General features: G+C 37.2%; 1 protein-coding gene across 3 annotated transcripts; it reads right to left on the reverse strand.

Annotated features, from left to right (window-relative positions):
- Positions 1 to 2674: 2674 nt before the first annotated feature.
- On the reverse strand, positions 2675 to 19613 carry Med6 (mediator complex subunit 6). Of its 3 annotated transcripts, XM_004837294.4 has the most exons (8): positions 19294 to 19613; positions 15357 to 15516; positions 14065 to 14156; positions 12351 to 12433; positions 11598 to 11706; positions 9995 to 10110; positions 3912 to 3939; positions 2675 to 3083 (listed from the first exon to the last, which is right to left on the reverse strand). In XM_004837294.4, exons 1-8 carry the CDS (start codon positions 19313 to 19315, stop codon positions 2953 to 2955), a joined length of 741 nt encoding a protein of 246 aa, XP_004837351.1. In that variant the 5' UTR covers positions 19316 to 19613; the 3' UTR covers positions 2675 to 2952. The 3 variants fall into 3 exon arrangements, with proteins under 3 accessions (XP_004837351.1, XP_004837352.1, XP_021102777.1); XM_004837295.4 differs by lacking the exon at positions 3912 to 3939 and having other exon boundaries at positions 19294 to 19489; XM_021247118.2 differs by lacking the exon at positions 9995 to 10110 and having other exon boundaries at positions 2848 to 3083; positions 19294 to 19489.
- Between the last annotated feature and the right edge of the window lie 364 nt (positions 19614 to 19977).

The following is a 19977-nucleotide window of genomic DNA, read 5'->3' on the forward strand; positions in this document are numbered from 1 at the left end:
CTGAGGCAGGAGGATTGCTGCAAATTTGAGACCAGCCTGGGCTACTCAGTGAGTTCAGGGCCAGCCTGAACTACAAAGGGAGACTCTGCCTCAAAAAAAAAAAAAAGTCCAATATCCATCCGGATAAAACTCTACAGAAAATTGAAATAGAAGGTCTTTATCTCAATCTGAAAAAAGCTATCTATCTTCATCTGAAAAAAGCAATCTGACACAGCAAACATCATACTAAGTGGACACAAGCTGAAAGGTTTCACTGTAAAATCAGGAACAAGACAAGGATGACCGCTATCACCACTCCTGTTCAATGTAATTCTGGAAACATTAGCTAGAGCAAGCAAAAGACAATATAGGAAAGGAAGAAGTTAAATTATCATTATTTGCTTATGACATGATTCTCTACATAGAAGATCCCAAACACTCCACCAAAAGACTCTTAGAATTAATAACTAAATTTGGTAGCATAGGATACAAAGTCAACCCTCAAAAATCAATGGCATTCCTTTATACCAATAACAAACTGATGAAGAGAACAATTAGGAAAACAATGCTTTTCACAACAGCATAGAGCAAAATGAAATACTTAGAAATCAACCTAATGAAGGAAATGAAAGACCAGATCAAAGAAGGTATCAGAAAATGGAAAGGTGCCAGGGATTTAGCTTAGTGTCACCGTGCCTGCCTCACAAGCTTAAGGTCCTGAGTTCAATCCTCCACACCAAAAAAAAAAAAAAAATCAGATAAAGAAGATGGAAAGGTATTCCCTGTTCTTGGATAGGCAGAACCAACATGGTAAAAATGGGCATACTTCTAAAACTGTAACACAGATTTAATGCAATCTCAATCAAAATACCAATAGCATTCTTCACACACCTAGAGAAAACAATCCTAAAGTTCATATGGAACCAGAGGAGACCTGGAATAGTAAAAGCAATTTTGGGCAACAAATTTGAATCAGGGGGCATCACAACAACTGATCTAAAGTTATACTACAAGGCTACCATGATTAAAAAAGAAAAACAGACTTGAGAATCAATGGACCAGAACGGAAAATGCAGAAACAAATCAAAGCAGATTGAGCTACCTTGTCTACTACAAAGTGGCTAAACACTTTCACTGAAAGATAGCGTCTAACAAATGATACTGGGAAAATTGGCTTTCCACATGCCAAAGATTGAACCTGATATATCCCTAACCATGTACTGAACTAAAATCAAAATGGATCTAGGGCCGAGGATTTAGCTCAGTGGCACCATGCCTGCCTCACATGTGCAAGGTCCTGAGTTCGAACCCCAGTACCAAAAAAACAAAGATCAAAGTTCTAAACATTGAAACAGAAACACTTAATCTGGTGGAAGACAGATTAGATAAAACTCTTGAAAACTTACACGTAGGCAAAGACTTTATGAGCGAAACCCCAACTACACAGAAGAATCAATAGGACCTCATCTCATTAAAAAACTTCTGGACAGCAAGCAAAAGAAACCACCAACAGAGTGGAGAAACAACCTACAGAATGGGAAATAATTTTTGCTAGCAATTCCTCAAAGGACATATACCTAGAATATATAAAGAACTCAACAGAATTAGACCCCCCTCCCCAAAATTTAAAGGCCCAATCTAAAAATAGGCATCTGAAATGAACAGACACTTCTCAGATGAAGAAATACAAACAGGAAATAAATACATGAAAAAACATTCAACAGTCGTGGACATCTGAGAAATATAATGTTAATTAAAACAACACAGATTCCATCTCACTCCAGAAAGAATGGCTATCATCAAATCAACCAATAACAAATGTTGATAAGACTAGGGGGGAAAAGGAACCCTTCTCTCTTGTTGGTGGGAGTGTAAATTGGTACAACCACTATGGAAAATAGTATGGAGATTCCAAAAAATATTAAAACCTAAAACTAGCAGTTCCGTTTGATCCAGCTATTCCCCTTCTAGGTAGCTTCTGGAAAGTATTAAAGGCATCATACCACAGTGATACATGCATACTCATGTTTACAGCAGCACAATTTACAACAGCTAAATCTTGGAAACAGTCAAGATGCCCATCAACAGATGAATGGATAAAGACAATGGGGTATTTGTATAAAATGGAGTACTACTCTGCCATAAAGTAGGATAAACTTGAGACATTTTTAAGATAATTGGATTCCTCTTGAGACCATAATCTTAAGTGAAATAAAACAGACAGACAAGTTTAAATACTGCATTGCTTCTCTTGTGTGAGAAACTCAAAGTACAAATAAGGAGCAAAATGGAAGATAGATATTAGGAAGTAGGAAGAACATGTTCAAATGGGAAGCAGAACAAGAAAGGGGGGAGGGAAAAGAAAAGGTATTTTTAAAAAAAGAATTGAAGGAGAAAATGGAAACAACTTTTGTAAGTAGGGAAAGGAAGAGAAGTTGAAGAGGGGAGGAGAATGGGGAAAAAAAGGAATTCAGATATATTATATACATGTACAAATTCGCCATTATGAATGTGACCATTATGTACGGCAAATATGTCCTAATAAAAAATGTTTAATAAAATAACTCTTAAAAATATTCAACTAATACAAGAAAATGTGGTTACTTATTACCATATTAACATGAATGCTTTGTGTCCTCAAAGTGAAACTGAAAAATTTCAGAGACAACAATATGAAAGAAAAAGTCATCATAAATGAATATATACAAATACTTTTATTTTTGTCTTTAAATATAATACAGATACATATTTGAGTATGTAGACTGCTCAAGTCCAGTAGAGGAAAGGTTACAAAAGATACATATGAAACAGTCACACAGCATGGTACAAACAACAACCTTTCTTAAAGAATAACCACATTCCATACAAATGAGAGGGTTGTGAAAAGGGGTTTAAAGCTCAAAATTCTACAATAGTACTGAGGTATACTAATGGAGAATAGGAAGTCTTCCGGGGTTTCCTTTTGTCCCATACTCACTGAAGTCTTATCCTTTTCTCAGGTGGGCCTTTAGTGCTCAGTGTCTGTTGGACATTCTTTGTGGTCTCTTTCTCCTCAGATTTTATAGTTTCTGGTGTTGGTTCTGCCTCTTTCTTTGTTTGATCCACTGGACATCAAAACCAGGTTTTTTAAAGAGGAATGAGGGTGGAAGGATAAATTGAGACAACAGTTATTATGAATGGTTCTCTCTTTTTTTTGTTTTTTTGGGTACCGGGGATCAAACTCGGGTCCTTCCACTTGCGAGGCAGGTGGCGGAACCACTGAGCTAAATCCCTGGCCCTATGAATGGTTCTCTTTGAAATTCTTTTTTTTTTTTTCAACACTTACCTCAAGTTTTACATTTAGCAGTTTCCTCAAGCACATGTATTTAAGAGGCTAGTTATAAACCTGACAATCTATTATTGCCTCAGGGAAATTTGTGATACACAAAAACACATGATATTTAAATAAAACATCACGTATAAGCAAGTATGTAATTATTCTATCCCAGTGCAAAACCATTTTCAATTATGAAACTGAAAATAACCTCAAATCAACTTGACTTCCACACACTTTCTACTCTTTCCACCCAAATTCTTTTTCTCGTTTTGTTTTTTGAGACAGGGTCTCACTATGTAGTTCAGCCTGACCTTGAACTCACTATGTAGCCCAGGCTGGCCTCCAACTTGTGGCAGTCCTCCCGCCTCAGCTTCCAGAGTGCTGGGATTACAGGTGTCCACCACCACACCCAGCTCCAAATTCATCTTTTAATTACCAGTATCACTACCACAAAAGTGGCAATTCAGCAGGTCTTAAAGGTCAGGAATAACAAATTACAATAACTAAAGAATGAAATAACCTTAGCTCATCTCACCATTGTCATTGTTATTAATCAAAACATTTGCTCTTATTTCAAGTTTACTAAGAATATCAATTGAACCATATTGAAACATACCTGGGACAGGCTTTTCTCCAGATTTTTGCTATAATTTTAAAAACAGGGGTTAGGGGGAGGAGACAAAAACAGGCCAGGTTAAGCAAAGTATTCTTCTTGATTTTGTATTTCTTATTAAAATGACAGCATGAATTTACATTATAAATGACCGCATAAAGAAAAATTATCATGTGCTATAAAATTACTATTCATGTGCCATATAAAAGCACATTTGTTCATTTTCTACTTTTTACCCCCATTCCAGAAACAAATCAGAGCAGATGCTGGGCGTAGTGGCACACACCTGCAATCCCAGCACTCAGAAGGCAGAGGCAGAAGGATCATGAGTTCCAGGACAGCCTGGGCTACATAGTGAGTTCAAGGCCAGCCTGAACCACATAGTAAGACCCTGTCTCAAAAAAACAAAAACGGGGCTGGGGATTTAGCTCAATGGTACCACTACCTGTCTTGCAAGCACAAGGTCCTGAGTTTGATACCCAGTACCAGAAAAAAAAAAAAACAGACTAGTTAACCACAAAAACCCTGACATCTAACAAAACCCTTTGCCTCAATACAAAGGCTACAATACTGTTCAAAATGTAGTTAAGTAGAATTCAGTGAGAGAAATAATGAAAACTTAAAGACGCAAAACTTAAGACTGACTTTTAGAACTGGCAGGCATCAAAAATGAGAGAAAAGAGGTATCTTCCTATGAGCATAACATGTGATAAGGGTACTATTACAAGTCAAATTGCAGGAAAAGTGAGGGGGGCATTAGAGATCATGAATAATGTTAAGTCCTTTACACACCAATTCTTTTACTTAATTGGACCCTGTCATCTCCCTAATCCCATGATCCAAGTTACATGCTCTAAAACACCTTCTTTCTCCTCAGAGTCCACAACCTATTCCTCATTCTCAGTCAATGACACTCAGCATTCTATGTTTAAAAGCAAAACAACAAAAGAAGTATTTTGGTTGAAATGGTACTGCCCCCACACCCCTAGACTAATCTACTGAGGGCTTCATGACCAATGCAGCAATATTCAGAGGTGGGGCCCAGACAGGTGACTGCATCATGCGGGTGCCAATCCCAATTCACAGCTGTATGGGCTATGAGGAGGTGCAGCCCAGCTCGAGGAGTAGGGGGTCACTGGGTACGTGACTTTGAGGGCTGTATGTTGTCCCGAGTCCCTTCGTCTCTGGCTCTGTCTCCCCCTATCCTACTTGCCCCACTTCCTGGCTGTCAAGAGGTGAGCTTTCCTCCACCATGCCTTTCTGCTATGATGCTATGCCTCACCACAAGCCCAGAAACAATGGAACCAGGTGACCACTGACTAAAACTTCTGAAATCATGGAACCAAAATAAATCTCTCTCCTTTAAGTTATTATGTCAGGTATTTTGTCACAGCAACAGAAAGGTGACTAACACAAATACGACACCAATACCTCTTCCAATTTACTTTTCAATTTATTGTACCTTTACTTTCATTTCCTCTCCTTCTGTCCCTCCCTCCCCCTCCCCCCTCCCTCTCTCTCTCCATATCTTTACATGCTTCCATGTCATCTCAGAGGAAACACTAATCTCTTCATTTCTAACCCTAATGTCTTCATCTGTTTTCTAATTTCTTTCTGAATTTAGGAGCGCTCCCTAAACTTGCGTACCTATTCCCTTGGATAACAATTACAATATTTCGGGTATCACATGTTCCAGATTCATGCTCCCACTTTTATACTTAACAAGACCAAAACCAAGTCCCATATTATTATCCACTATGCAAAAAAGGGTTAACACAGAACTACGAGAAGCCCATCCTCAGAAAGGCCTGCCTTGTAATGTTGGCCCTTGGTTAATAACCTGACAGGGCTCCCACCATTTCCCATCTGATAGCAGTGGCTCACTGTGCTTAGACTGCTCACACAAATAATGCAATTTATGCCAGTTATCTCCTTTCCTTCAGGGATTGTGAAATTTTGGCATGTGCTAGAGGGTATCTACATGATGAATTCCCCTGGCCCCACAAAATGTGGGTAGTCTCTAGTGGATTTTTCTGGGCAGAATTAACATACATATGTTACCAATTTTTGTACTGTTGAGGTGAAAGTATTTTGTTGTTGTTGTTTTGGTTTGTTTTGAGACAGTCTTGCCATGTACTCCAGGCTAGCCTCAAACTCACAATCCTCTTGTCTTAACCTCCCGAATGCTGGGATTATAAGCATGCATCACTGTACCCACCTCTGAAAGTGCATTCTGTATAACCCCTTTATGGTAAGGATAAAGTCTAAGTCCTTCAGACTCCATCTGTGTCTTTTTCTGTTAGGATCTGGCTTTATATCTTTACTCTAACAAAGTAACAAATCTCAGCCATTGAGCACAACTATATACCAAATCCTATGAATCCTTCTAGCAAATCTCCAAATATGGAAGGTGGTCATGGAAATTCTGATCCTAGCCACATATCACATATCTTTTAAACATATTAGGACTCAAACATGGCTAAAGTCATTTGGAAGAACAAATAATTTTTCTTACTTTAAAAGAAAAAAGTAAATAAATGTATGGAGTAACACTGAAGGGACAAAATTTTGAGAAAGGAGATTTTTATATTGCTAGCTCTGAACCATTTAACAATAGTGAGACATGCACCAGGGATGTAGCTCAGTGGTGCCGCACCTGCCTCGCAAGAACAAGGTCCTGAGTTCCATCCCCAGTACCAAAAAAAAAAAAGTGAGACACAGGAATAATATCATTATCTATCCGACATACAGTAACTAACATACACTAACAAATCTTTTAGTGAACACAGGCAAACTAGCAGGAAATGGGTTGAGATGGCAAAGAGGAGTGCCTTTCAGACCAAATTTAATTAGGAATCTTGAGAAAACCTAGGTGAAGTAATTTCCATGATATCCTAGCAGCTTCTGAAAAAGCACTAAAAACACCCTTCATCAAAAGCCCCGAGGACCTGAACCCCAACACATGAGTGAGTATCAGTGTAACTTCCAGCAGTAGCAAGAATTAAAATATGGAAAAAGAAGGCTTCAAAGAAGCAAAGGAAACTTCTCCCATATTTTCCTGTGTACCCCCGGTAGGAGCAACATCCCTACCTACACTAGAAGCCTGACTACTAAATACAATGGAGAACTAGGAGTAAATCCTGAGCTACAAGTGGTTCTGGAAGACACAATGAGTAAAGAGAAGTTCAGATGAGTGGTTGTCAGAGACTTCAGACTGTTTACATCTCTAGGTTTGAGGGGAACATTTCTGGTAGTTTAACAGAGTAGGCCATCTTTTTCCTACCTCTGTTACACAGAGCTAGATGTATTCTCCCTTCGGGAGTTGGCTTTTGATCCTTCGATGCCAAAGCTGGGGGTTCAAGAAAATGACAACTTAGATATGGCTTTTGCTAAAGCTTTTGACAGAAATGTAAAAACTCATAGAAATGATATGAAGTCTATAGTCTGCTTGAAACTAACTGTGAAAAACTGGGAGAAGACAGAAAGCAAGATTGGCCATGTTTGATAAATTGTGGAACAGGGTAATAGATAATGGGAGTTTCATTTTTAATTATTCTCTCTACTTTTTTTTGGTACCAGGGATCAAACTTGGGTCCCTGAGCTTATAAGCCAGACAACAGAACCACTGAGATAAATCCCTGGCCCCTATTCTCTCTACCTTTGTCTATGTTTTATATTTTTCATCATTTTCTGTAAAGTAAAGCTTTTTTGTATTAAAGATGAAGGCTGTCTTTGAGCTTTCTACAATGTCCACATTAGCTCACTAGGTAGAAATCCACAAACGAACCAAGGCAGGAACCTTAGCCCGAAAAGGAAGTGCTCATTCACTGGCATACCTCAGAACCCAAACTCAGAAGCTGCTCAATATTCTGAAGGTTGATCAATGTAAACAGAACCTTGAACAACTATATTTCAACCAAATTCTGTTGTTTCTCCTATATTCTGAATTTTAGTTTACAATCAACACCTTGTCAAATTCTAACCCTGAAACCCCAGAATCATCTTTAATGTCAATCTCTCCAAACCCAATGTCCAAATTTAAGCAATCTCAGCTCTGAAATATGTCTTGACTCTATCTCCTCTCTAACTAACAGCCACAGAATAAATTCAGGCTTTCCCTCATCTATGAAATCTCTGACTCCAAACTTGAATCTCCTTAGCTCCTACACTGTTATTAGTTATCTTCCTAAAATACAAAAAAGTGACTAAAGTAGTCCCTTTACCCATGGCGAAGATATATCTCAAGACCCCCAGTGAAAGCTTAAAACTGTGGGTGATACTGTATTTCCACAAGAAATATGACCTAACTGGAAAATAAGCCCTAGCATGGTAGTTCAAGATGTTCATAATATAAGCCCTTCCCCCAAAATAAGCCCCAGTTCAGATCATCAGTCAGATGGACACAAAATAAACAATATTACTGACATTAACACTTAAAATAAATAATAATATAAATTACAATTAAGTATCTGGAAATACCCAAGCAGGTACCTTTGGATGAGAGCTAAATGCCTACATAAACAGATGAACTTTAGGCTTACTGCCAAATGAACAACTGGAGTACAGATACAATGTACAAATAACGTGCAATCTTGATAAGGAAGAGAGATGGTTGTGTCTAATATGAATCTTCATAATTCAATGCCATGTGTTATAACAGATGTACTTAAGCACTCATGTGAAATAAAGAAACGTTTTCTGAATTTTGGTATCTGAGATTTTTCAGCACTTTTGGGTGGATTATCATTCTTAACTATCACCATTTTGATTGCCACTCCTGTCTTATGAGTCTTCAATTAACACTTGATTTAATGGAAACTTTGTGAGAGAATTCATGGGTTAAAATCACTGATAGCTGTGATGTCAATGCACTACAAGCAGGCTACATGGACAAAGAATGATCATTTAAGGACAGCTCTATTGCTGGACACGAGAGATTGGAGCCAATGCTTCTACAGGAAATGGAGTCACAAGAAATTCAGGCCAGAATTTGGGGTTTGGAGAGTTATGACAATGCTCCAGAAGAAATGATATGACTGCATTTGAATAAATGTAGACTTTGGCAAATGAATAAATGGAATTTTTGTACATGAATAAACAAATAAATGTAGACTGTTAAATATAAGTATAAATTGTTGTACATGAAAAAATAAGACAATCCCTCAAAATAAGCCCTCTTGTGTTTTTGGAACAAAAATTAATAAGACCTGGTCTTAATTTCAGGGAAATCCGGTATGTTCCAACTTGCATCCTCTGTTCCCTTCATTACCATGTAATTATTACAATAACATATTTCTCTCACTATAGTAACAGTCGGGGCAGGGAAGAGAGGCCTGTTCTAAAGTCATCTCATAATGCAAAAGTCTCATTTAATTTACAACTATCATTGAAAATTCCTTAAACAGCTCTTAAGAACAATGGCATATATATGACTATGGGTGTACACGGACCCATAAAGGTCCATAAGAACTGCAACTAATTGTGAGAATAACATGTTCATATGTTCTATCTATTAACTACTTCAAGAGCTCATTGAGTAGAATTTGCTAGTGCTGTTAGAACTCCCTCCTCTCAAATCATATAGGACAATTCGTATAACTTAAAAACCAATACGAAGGGGCCAGAAATTTAGCTCAGTGGTACTGCACCTGCCTTGCAAGTGCAAGGTCCTGAGTTTGATTCCCCAGTACTGGAAAGAAAAAACTCAATATGGCATAACTCTATTACTACTCCTGTCTTTCATCATGCTAAGCCTTCTACCAAAAATGCTCTATTCTCTTTGTTACAAATTTTAACCATCCAATCATTTAAGGAGCACAGATACCTATACTACATCAGGCTCCACATAGAGTAAAAGAGAATTTTATATCTTAAAAGTTTTTTACTACCTGTTACACTTTTAACAATCTTTAGAATGAGAATATTATCAGCAGGGCTATTATTTTTAGGTCATACCTGAAACCATTTTCACTTAAATAAGTATATGACAGCAAAAAATGTCAAATCACACACAAGCACAAGTGCGCACACACACACATTTAAAAAAAAAAAAGAAACAAAAAGTATTAGCCACACATTCTTATTACCTGCACAAATTTAGGTGGAAATTTTTGTCTAAGGTCCACAAGTAAAGCATCCACGCGCTGTCTCTGAAAAATAGAGCTTGGTTCTTCTTTTCTTTTAGCTTTTGGTTTGACTTTATCTATTAAAATATAAAATCCAAATCAAAACATTACCTAGTTTCATATTTTATAAATCTTTATCCACCAAGAATATACTCAAATTTCAGTATTTTGAAAGGCTACTATACTCATACAATTTCCCAAATAACTTACACACAGCATATGTGAAGTATTCCAACTCTCCTTAAATTATGTTAAATCCTGACATTTAAAAAGCTGGTAAACATGTCTTTTAAAGACACTTCAGTTTCAGTGTGTCAGCATTGACAGATGAGTTTTAAGGCTAAAGTTTTTCATAATTACCTAAATTACAACCTAGATTATTGGTATGACAGTATCTTTATGTATTTTAAGTTTATTTAGTGGTCTTTTTCCCATAAAACCTACTAGGAATAAATGAAAAATGAAGGTTTTATAAACTCAAGCTACCATGCTCTAATTCACAGGGCTGGGAAAATTATGAAGCCAAGAAAGAAAAGAACCTGAAGGAGAAATTCTAAAGCTATTCACATGTAAAATTTGCAACAGTAAGGGATGGGAGGTTAGGTGTATTGGAGCACTATCTTTAAATTATCTTAAACTCAGGGTTCCAGATAAGTGTTACTCATTAGGATAGAGGAAAATAGCTCTTGGGGCAAGTAAGGCAAACTTTCTCACATCAAACACTGCTGCCTGCACCTATTAAAATCAAAATAACTACATCAGAAAGACCATTCTACAAGTCTGAATTCCATACAAAGGCCACCTTACCCACTATAACTTATTCTGAGTTTCTATTAAAGAAAATGCAGAGTGGGCCAGGGGTGTAGCTCAGTGGTTCCGCCGCCTGCCTAGCAAGTGCAAGGACCCGAGTTCAATCCCTGGTACCAAAAAAAAAGAAAAAAAGAAAATGCAGAGTATAAAAAAACTGCTATAGACACATTTCTGTAAGTAGTTATTCTGGTAAAAAATACAAGTAGCAGATTAGCAGCCACGGGAACCAAGATACCTAGTGCCACAGGAGGTACTAACACAGAATAAAAAAACAGCCTGGTCACCTAAGAACAATGCTTAATTTCCCCTACTTTTGAGACTAGAGGGAAAAAGAGTTCAAAGTTTCAAGATGACTCAATAGATAAATAGGAATACCTTGTTCATTGCCATCACTTTCTCTTCTTTATGCTCCAAATATTTTAAAACCTTAAACCACATTTATTAAGATAACCAGTTATCTAACACATCGAATTTATATCTATCCCTATATAAAAGCTATTATTATCAAACCTAATTACGTGAATCATAGTTTCAAAAATGTCATTATGGGGCACGGGATTTAGCTCAGTGGTTTCATCGCCTGCTGCGCAAACGCAAGGACCCGAGTTCGATCGCCAGTACCAAAAAAAAAAGTCATTATGCTATGAAAACCTAAAACACATCTAGAAAACATTAATAGCTGTTTCCTAAAGAAAACAGCTTCATCCCTGGAAAATCAAAAACCATTTTAGGAGGCCCTAGGTGCTCTACCTACCTTGTTCTTCATGATCTTTGAAGTGCCACCAATACCCTTTGGAAGGATGATATCGACAATAAGACATAGCTTCATCAAAAGCTGACTGAATGCCATGCACTGCAGTAAGCTTGTAAAAAGAAAAAAAATTCTAAATTTCTCACTAGATCAACCAAATTTCCAAAGTAAATACAAAATGTTACATATGCAAAGAGAGTAATTTCCTATTTTTCAGAATCTATATCACTATATAACTGGAGTTGCACAGTCATCCCTCAAAATCCATAGGGGATTGGTTCCAGAACCCTCCACAGATACTAAAATCCATGGATTCTCAAATCCCTTCTATTAAAAGGATATAATATTTGTTTAAAAAGATATAATATTTGCATATAATCTACATACATTTTCCATGTACTTTATACCATCTCTAGATTATTAATAAGGTGCAATATAATGTAAATATTTAAATAGCTGTTACACTATTATTTAGGGAATGATAACAAGGAAAAAGTCTGAACATGTTCAATACAGATGCAACTTATTTTTCTGAATATTTTCATCCACAATAAATGGACATGGAACTTACTGATACACAAAGCCAACTATATGTAATAGCATTGACCTGGCCTATGATAAACAAGCCTCAAGTCACTGTAATGGTCAATACTTCATACTAACTTACACAAGGGAGAGGAGCTCCTGCTTGCTTCTTAGAAGCAGGCTAGCTCAATTAAGTTTTCTTTAATGTTTAAAAAATGTGAAGACACTTACCACTCTGGAGTTTATAACTGATCCCAAGTCTGGTGCCTGATAAATCACCCCAGCAATGATATAGTAATCAGCAAGAGGAATAACTAAAGCAGTGGGGGAAAAATGCTTGTGAACATAGCTCTGGACATAAACTTCTAAATAGATATTAATTTAAAAAACAAGCAAAACTTGACATTTTCCCAAACTAAGCTTTATGGCAAGCTTTGGTAATTTTTGTTTTTATAAAGTTTTACTGGAAAACAGACATTCATTTGTGTGTTATCTGTGGCTGCTTTGACAACAGTTGAGATGTCACTGAGACTAAGGGGCCCAGAAAGACCAAGAATTTACTCTCTAACCCTGCAAGATCAGTACTTCTCTAATGAGCATCGACATTACATCACATCAGTTTCATGTGCATTTGTGGCACTAGTGCTATTATTAGTCAACCAAACTTTCAGGAGAAAGAGCTTGCAGCAAGAGTGACAAGGATCCCAGGATGAAGACATCAGATGCAGTAAACTCACCTCTAATCCCAGGACTGAATCTCACTGCCTAGCTGTCCAGGGCCATCTTGTATACCCTGTACAGATTCGATACCCCGAATCCTCTTCACATGGTCTCACCTTTCACTAAGGTCTCTTTTTCTCTAGAGACTCTAAATCTTCCATTTTGAAACTAAAGTTGGGTTCTGGAACCACAACTGTTTAGCAATCTCTGAAATCAATACTAGAGTAAGGGTTGTTCATAAATGTCTTCATGAGGGTATCTAATTGAAAGATATAGCTGAAATAACACTATCTGGCTTCTCTACCTTGAATTGTCTCTTTAGGGTGAATTTTTCCAAAGTCCTGGTTCGGTTCTAAGATGTCTTATAGTTCTGGTCATCTCTACAATAAGTGTCTTAGCTCTCGTATTCAAAACCAAATCTGGATTCTATACTCCTGAGTAGTATTTCTCAAGCAAGCTTTCATTTGGTAGTAAAATCCAGGTAAGACTTTTGGTTGAATGTGTCACTGAGGATATTTAATTGATTCTCTATGAATTTGATAAGATTTCAACTGCTATGTACAGTATTTTGTGACAGAATTGATTCAGTTCACTGAGATGAGAAGAAAAGTTACTTGGGATGCCTGAGACTCAATGGGATCCCAACAACTATGTTCACAGAAAGAGTTGAGTTGTTCTGACTGCTAGTGCCTAAAGAATTGTCCTTGGGCATGTTTGCAAAAATTATGGTGTCCATGCATATGAACAGTAGAATGTGGCTTTTGAAACATCCTGGCAAAATGTACAAGCAATGTGAATATAAGGGACATCTAATTTCCTTCTGGAAGTCTGAAATTCTGGTGGACAGAGGATGCTTAAAGACCAGGCCTCAATAAAAAAACCCTAAGCTCTGAGTTTAAAATGGGCTTCACTGAATAGACATATACACGTGTGGCTGCATCTCACTGCCGAATAGCAGCCATGCCCAGTGTGGCTCCTCACAAGAAAAGCACAGGAAACCAGCACATGGATTCCTACAGACCCTACTTGTTATGTCTTTTTCTATTACTAATCTGACTGTGTAGCCACAACGAATCTTACTCATAAGCAAAACTACATGCTGAGTCTGATGAGTGCCCCAAGCAAATTACTGAACATGTATGTGCTTTGGAACCCCTCAAAACAGAACTCAATCCATAAATAAATAGATCGTGATATTTTAAGAAAAAAAATGCCTGAAGTTTACCTTGAGCAGGAGACTGCCGCTGTTGCTTTCGAATGATGAAAAGAATTGGCTCTTGAGCATGTAAAAGGATGTACTCAACTCCAACCATCTGACTGAAACAGAGAGACATCCCAATCTATGAATGCCTACAATGATTCTGTAGGACATTCCAATCACATAATTGCAGCAACACTGTAAATAGGGTTAAAGTTGTCTCTGTTTGGTGTTAAAACTTGGTTGTTGAATAAAACTGGCTAATTTCCTGGATAGGTGATATATAGATAAAGAATTGAGTTATTGTCCATCCCCTCCCCCATGGGGACCAAACTCAGGACCTTGTGCTTGCAAGGCAGGCACAGCAACACTGAGCTAAATCCCTGGCCCAAGAGTTGGTTTTTAAACAACAAAATTTCTCTACAAAATTCATCATGAGTTTAAATGAGTACTTTTCAGACAGAAAAATACACTGAAGTGTCTGTTTCAAAATGGCAATTAAAAAACAATGTTTCCTGACCAACACCTATAAATATATGAAATATAAAAATAAACACCAAGGGGCCGGGATTTAGCTCAGTGGTTTTGCTCCCTGCCGTGCAAGCGGAAGGATCCGAGTTCGATCCCCGGTACCAAAAAAATAAAATAAAATAAAATAAAATAAAATAAAATAAAATAAAATAAAATAAAATAAACACCAAAAACCTTATCCTCACCCCATACTCTTTTTGCCCTGCCAGATTGTTTAAAAGCAACAATACCTTATCTTATTAAATAGCTCATAACAGAAACCATTTAAAATACTATAGAAATTTCATAAAATCTACCACCTACAATATTTAAGTAATATGATAAATTATATATTATACTTGTTTCAGAAACTTATGTAATAGTAATAAATTCATTATTTAGCATCCTTAGTCTGAAGAATCTTGTTTTATGTTTAGTTGAATTTTACTACTTTCTCTACTTGTCATACAAAGAAAAATCCAATATAAACCAGATTATGGCATAAAACATTACAATTAGATTTAAAAGAGAACAATAATTATGATTGTCTGGTTGAGAAGAACAGCTGCACTGCTAAAACCACTCAACAGTTAGATTTTAAATAGACATTATGAAATTATACAGAAAAGACTAAATTGCAAGTGACTACTAATAATTCCCTTGGATGTTACATTGTATAAACCCAAACAAAGCTTAAATTTTTCTTCCGAAAGTTCTACTCTGTATTTTATAATCCACAGCTCAAAAGAAACATTTGCTACAAAATCTCTAGTTGGCAAAGATGCTACCTTCTTAATAAAATAACTTACTTCAAGTGTTCTAATGTTAGCCTCTGCATTTTGACCACTTCATTATTACATGTCCTGTCATAAAAAGGATTACTTCTTTCTGAAAAGTAATCCAGGACACTACCACTGTTCAAAATGGGAATCCAAGAGCTGTCGACCCAAGAGATTCCCAGCAGATTATCTATAAGAAAGAAACAAGGTGATAACAATTAGAATAGAGAAAAAAATCCAATTTGACAAGCATCTCTTAGGGATCTAATGTAGCAAGCACTAAGAATATAAAAATAACAAGGATCCTAGCTTATGTATTCTCACAGTAGAGAAATATGCAAGAAAACAATGACAACACAATATAGTAATACAAGTATGGATAAATGAGTTATGAGAGCACAGAAGAGGGAGTAGACTATTTTACCCAGAGGGAATGAATACGATTTTTCATAGGCATAGCAGGTGGATTTTAATACTGATTTTAATACTTGAGCAGGTGTGAGGGTGCATGCCTATAATCTGAGCAATAAGGGGGGGGGGGGGCAGAGGCAAAAGGATCAAGTTCAACTCCAGCCTAGGCAACTTCACAAAATCAGTCCCAAAGTTAAAAATGGAGTGGGGATGTAGTTCAGGGCTAAGGCCCTGGGTTCAATCTAGGAAACAACAACAACAACAACAAAAATCTCACCATAGATAAAAGGATAAAGTAATTCTAAACAAAGAGAATTCATATACAGAAGTATAAAAATACAAAGTATATTACACATTTACAGAATAATTTGATTAGGTAAAAAAGTGTTAAGGCTTGATATCTAGATAGATCTTTTCAAAAACTGAAACTCCTGAGTTTTTATATGCTAGCCAGTCATTCAAAAAACTTCAAAGACATCAGTTTGAGATCTCAATTAGGGTCAAAGAAATACATTGTGGAGCTATTACTACAGATGAGATGATGTAAAATTTAAAGGGTAAATGGTAAGTAGAATTCCCTTATTACAGCCACACTGTTTCATATTTGAGGAGAATTAAACCTTTAAAAGGCATGATATAGGGCTAGGGATTTAGCTCAGTGGCACCCACGCCTGCCTCGCAAGCACAAGGTCTTGAATTCGATCCCCAGTACCAAAAAAAAAAAAAAGACATGATAAATAGATGCATTTAACTAATGAGGTTTTTTCTTTTTTGTTTGTTTTTTAGCAGTACTGGGAATTGAACCCAGCACCTTCACAGTGAGCACGCCTTGGGTCTGAATTTGAGATCCTTAATCTCAGGCTCCCTGAGTGCTGGCATTACAAAAGTGTGCCACCTGGTGGACTGTTCTCCAAGCTCATAACAATTACTGGCTATTGGCTGTGTGGATGTTTCATCCACTATGGACTATACTACAAGGTTTAAATCATGAACATCAAAATGTCTATATAACTGGTTGAAAAATTTCAACCTCTTATATGCTGCAATTATTTCTGGCATCTTTGAAGAAGTCAGACCTAATTTAAGGTGACAAGCAGTTCTGCACAAAATGAATCAAATCACAGGCACTGTATTTTTTTTTTTAAGTAAAAATGCAAAATATGCTATATGCCCCCTAAAACAGACAAACAAATGAAGTACACAGTATCCAAAATAATAGTGCAATATTACTGTTACTAAGTAAAATAAAGAAATCAATAAAGCATTCATGTAACCTGAAAAAATAATTAGTATAGACCATTATACAGTTCATAATAAGGGGATCGTGCCATAACCAAATGTACGAGACACCAGGAAATATTTTCAGAAAAAGTCATTTTTTCCTAATGAAAAGCAACAAAGGATAATCATTATTCTCAGTTAAATTCTGTAGTCTAATTATTAACACAAGTTTATTTTCAACAAAACTCCCCATGCAATTCTTTTTAATTTTCTTAGGAAACTACCATTCCCCTCTCCCCACTAAAAAATGTTTCCTATATCCTTATCTTTCCATGCATTGCTATTGATTTCTATCAGGCCTTCATTATTTCATGCCCATATCTATTAACTCTTCCTAACTATTGGGAGGTAGGATTTTTAATTATGAATACTTGCTTATATATGTAAAATGCTTAGCACATTGTTACCTAATAAATGTCAAATATGATAATACTGGTGTTGGTGGTGCCTTTTTCTCCATTCTCATGGCAATTTTTATATACTTCTATTACTAATACTCATAAATCAAAAATTCAAATGTAGATGGAGGGAAAGAGAAACTGAAAAGAATTTAGATGTATTATATACATGTACCAACTTTACACAACAAATGTAATCATTATGTCCTGCAAACATGTACCAAAAACATAAATGTTAAAAAACAGAACCACGGGCCGGGGATTTAGCTCAGTGGTTCCGTCGCTTGCCTAGCAAGCGCAAGGACCCAAGTGCGATGTCTGATATCAAAAAAAAAAAAAAAACAGAACCACAACAAAATACAAATGCACCCCTATTAAACTGTAGGTTTTACTCATCAGGAACTAGCACAGGACTTGATTCGTAGAAATTAGCAAATGCTTATTAATTCATGAGGGCCAAGAACAAGTTATGATTTACTCTACTAATTAGAGATATTTATCAATGCACATAGGCTCCAATTTCCAAAGATGCTCATCCACAAAATGGTTAACTAAGATTAAGATATGTTCTATAGCTATAAAATAGAGCATAATTATCTGTCCCACTCGGAGATTACCTGTCACAACTTCATAAGAACACAATACCAAATCAAGCAGACTCCAAACACTTCTTCCTGTCTCTACTGTTAACACCCTAGCCCAAGCAACCTCCAAATCTCCATCTACTTTAGAAACAGTCTCCTACCTAGTTTCTCTAAGTCTACCCTTGCCTTCCTACACTGTTCTCAACTACAGTGATTTAAAAAAAAAAAAAAAAGTCAAACTATGTCATCCATCTGGTCAAAATCCTCTGGCAGCTCTCCATTTTACTCAAGTGGAAAATCGAAAGAGCACCATGGCTTACAATACCTCTCCAACTTCATCTCCTTCCCACATCTTCCCTCACTCAGCCTCTAGCCATACCAGCTTCCTTGTTGTTCCTCTAAATCACCACTCTCCTACTACTTTAGAGCCTTTGCTAACAAATATAAATAAAAAGTAAAACATTACAAATGCTAACTACTTTAATGTAGTCTTATGGATTAAATGCTTCTCTTTTTATTCACTATCTAGCAAAGTGACTTATAAGTACAGCACTCTTGACAATCTGCAAGTGATGAAATTAAGCACTTGAAACTCTCATGATGAAAGACAAATATGTAAAAACATGACCCAGAAATGCAGAAGATCGCTAAATAACCATAAATAAGTCTGTTAAACCTCAATTCGGTTATTATAGAAAAAGGCATCAAAATCACTTGCCTTTAAATATAAGTATACACAAGCAAAACCTTACATACTTTGCAAGATCAAGAAGTAACTAAGAGGTTGCATCTCCACATATTTATCCACTGACTCAACAAGTATTTTGAGAAATTCTACAGTTCAGCCATGAAAAATAAACGACTCCTGACCTAAGCAATTACAGTACGGGGTGTTAAATACAAAGTATTATAGACTCAAAAATAAAACATACGTGGGCTGTGATCTCAAGAACAACGCAGTCCCCCAAATTAAGTCCCAAGAAGATACATCAAAACAAGTAGGCCCATTATCTCTCTGACCAAAGGCCATCCTTGCACCCTGATATAATAGCTCCCATACTGCTACAGTACAGAGGTAGTATGTACAACATAACTCCAAACAGGAGACTTTTTAAAGACGCTCATCAGGATCTACGGAAAACTCGGCAACTTTTCTTTATTAACAGCCTTGGGTCGTCTATAGAAACGATCGAGAAGAGGGAAAAAGACTTCACAAAGTAATCTGAATCTTGCCCCCGTGAATTGTAAACCGCAGACGCGTTCACAATTATGTAAAAAGCACAACGGCATTACCTCTGATATCCACTGCAGCCATAATTCCGAAATCGAATCGCTCCTAGACTCTCCTTCCGGCACCGAGTAAAGGACCTGACGTAACGTCAAAGGGACGGTTCAGTGTAGTACAGATGGTGAGGAGGGACAAAAGAGGGCAGGAAGGACGGAACTCCGCGAAGAGAGGGGCTCAGTAGCTGGGGAGATGGGCGGGGTTGGGAGGTGCGAAAGCGGAGGGAAAGAAAGGAGCGTGCCTCAGGGCGTGGCGGCAGGGGAAGGGGCGGAGCGAGTAGAGAAGGAAAGAGAGGCTGGAGCGAGGCGAGGAGCCGAGGGGCGGGGCTGAGAGGTGAAAGCCCGGAGGTAAAGAGACCCCTGCAGGGAGAGGCTAGAAAGTTGAGGCAAAAGGGTGGGTGGGCCACTGGGCAAAAACTTAGGCTTGCAGGCAAAGGACAAGAAAGGTGGTCCGGCGTTAGGCTTCGAATCTACTGAGGGTATCGAAAATTCACTCTTGATTCCCCATGGCTATCAAAATGGCAAATTCTAAATCTGGCGTAGAGATGGGAGTGCCTCCGATTTAAAAAGCTCTTCTTTCGTATCCCAATGAACTGTTAAGATTTAGGAGCTACCGGCCATTCTGTTTTTCTCTGCTTGGTGTGGGGATGGAACAGGATTCAGAAGAGAATTTGAGTCCTTGGCTTCTGTGTG

This window comes from Heterocephalus glaber, unplaced genomic scaffold (genome assembly GCF_053883595.1).
Source record: "Heterocephalus glaber isolate CG9 unplaced genomic scaffold, H.glaber_assembly_v1.0 deba00001608, whole genome shotgun sequence".
NCBI classification, from domain to species: domain Eukaryota; kingdom Metazoa; phylum Chordata; class Mammalia; order Rodentia; family Bathyergidae; genus Heterocephalus; species Heterocephalus glaber.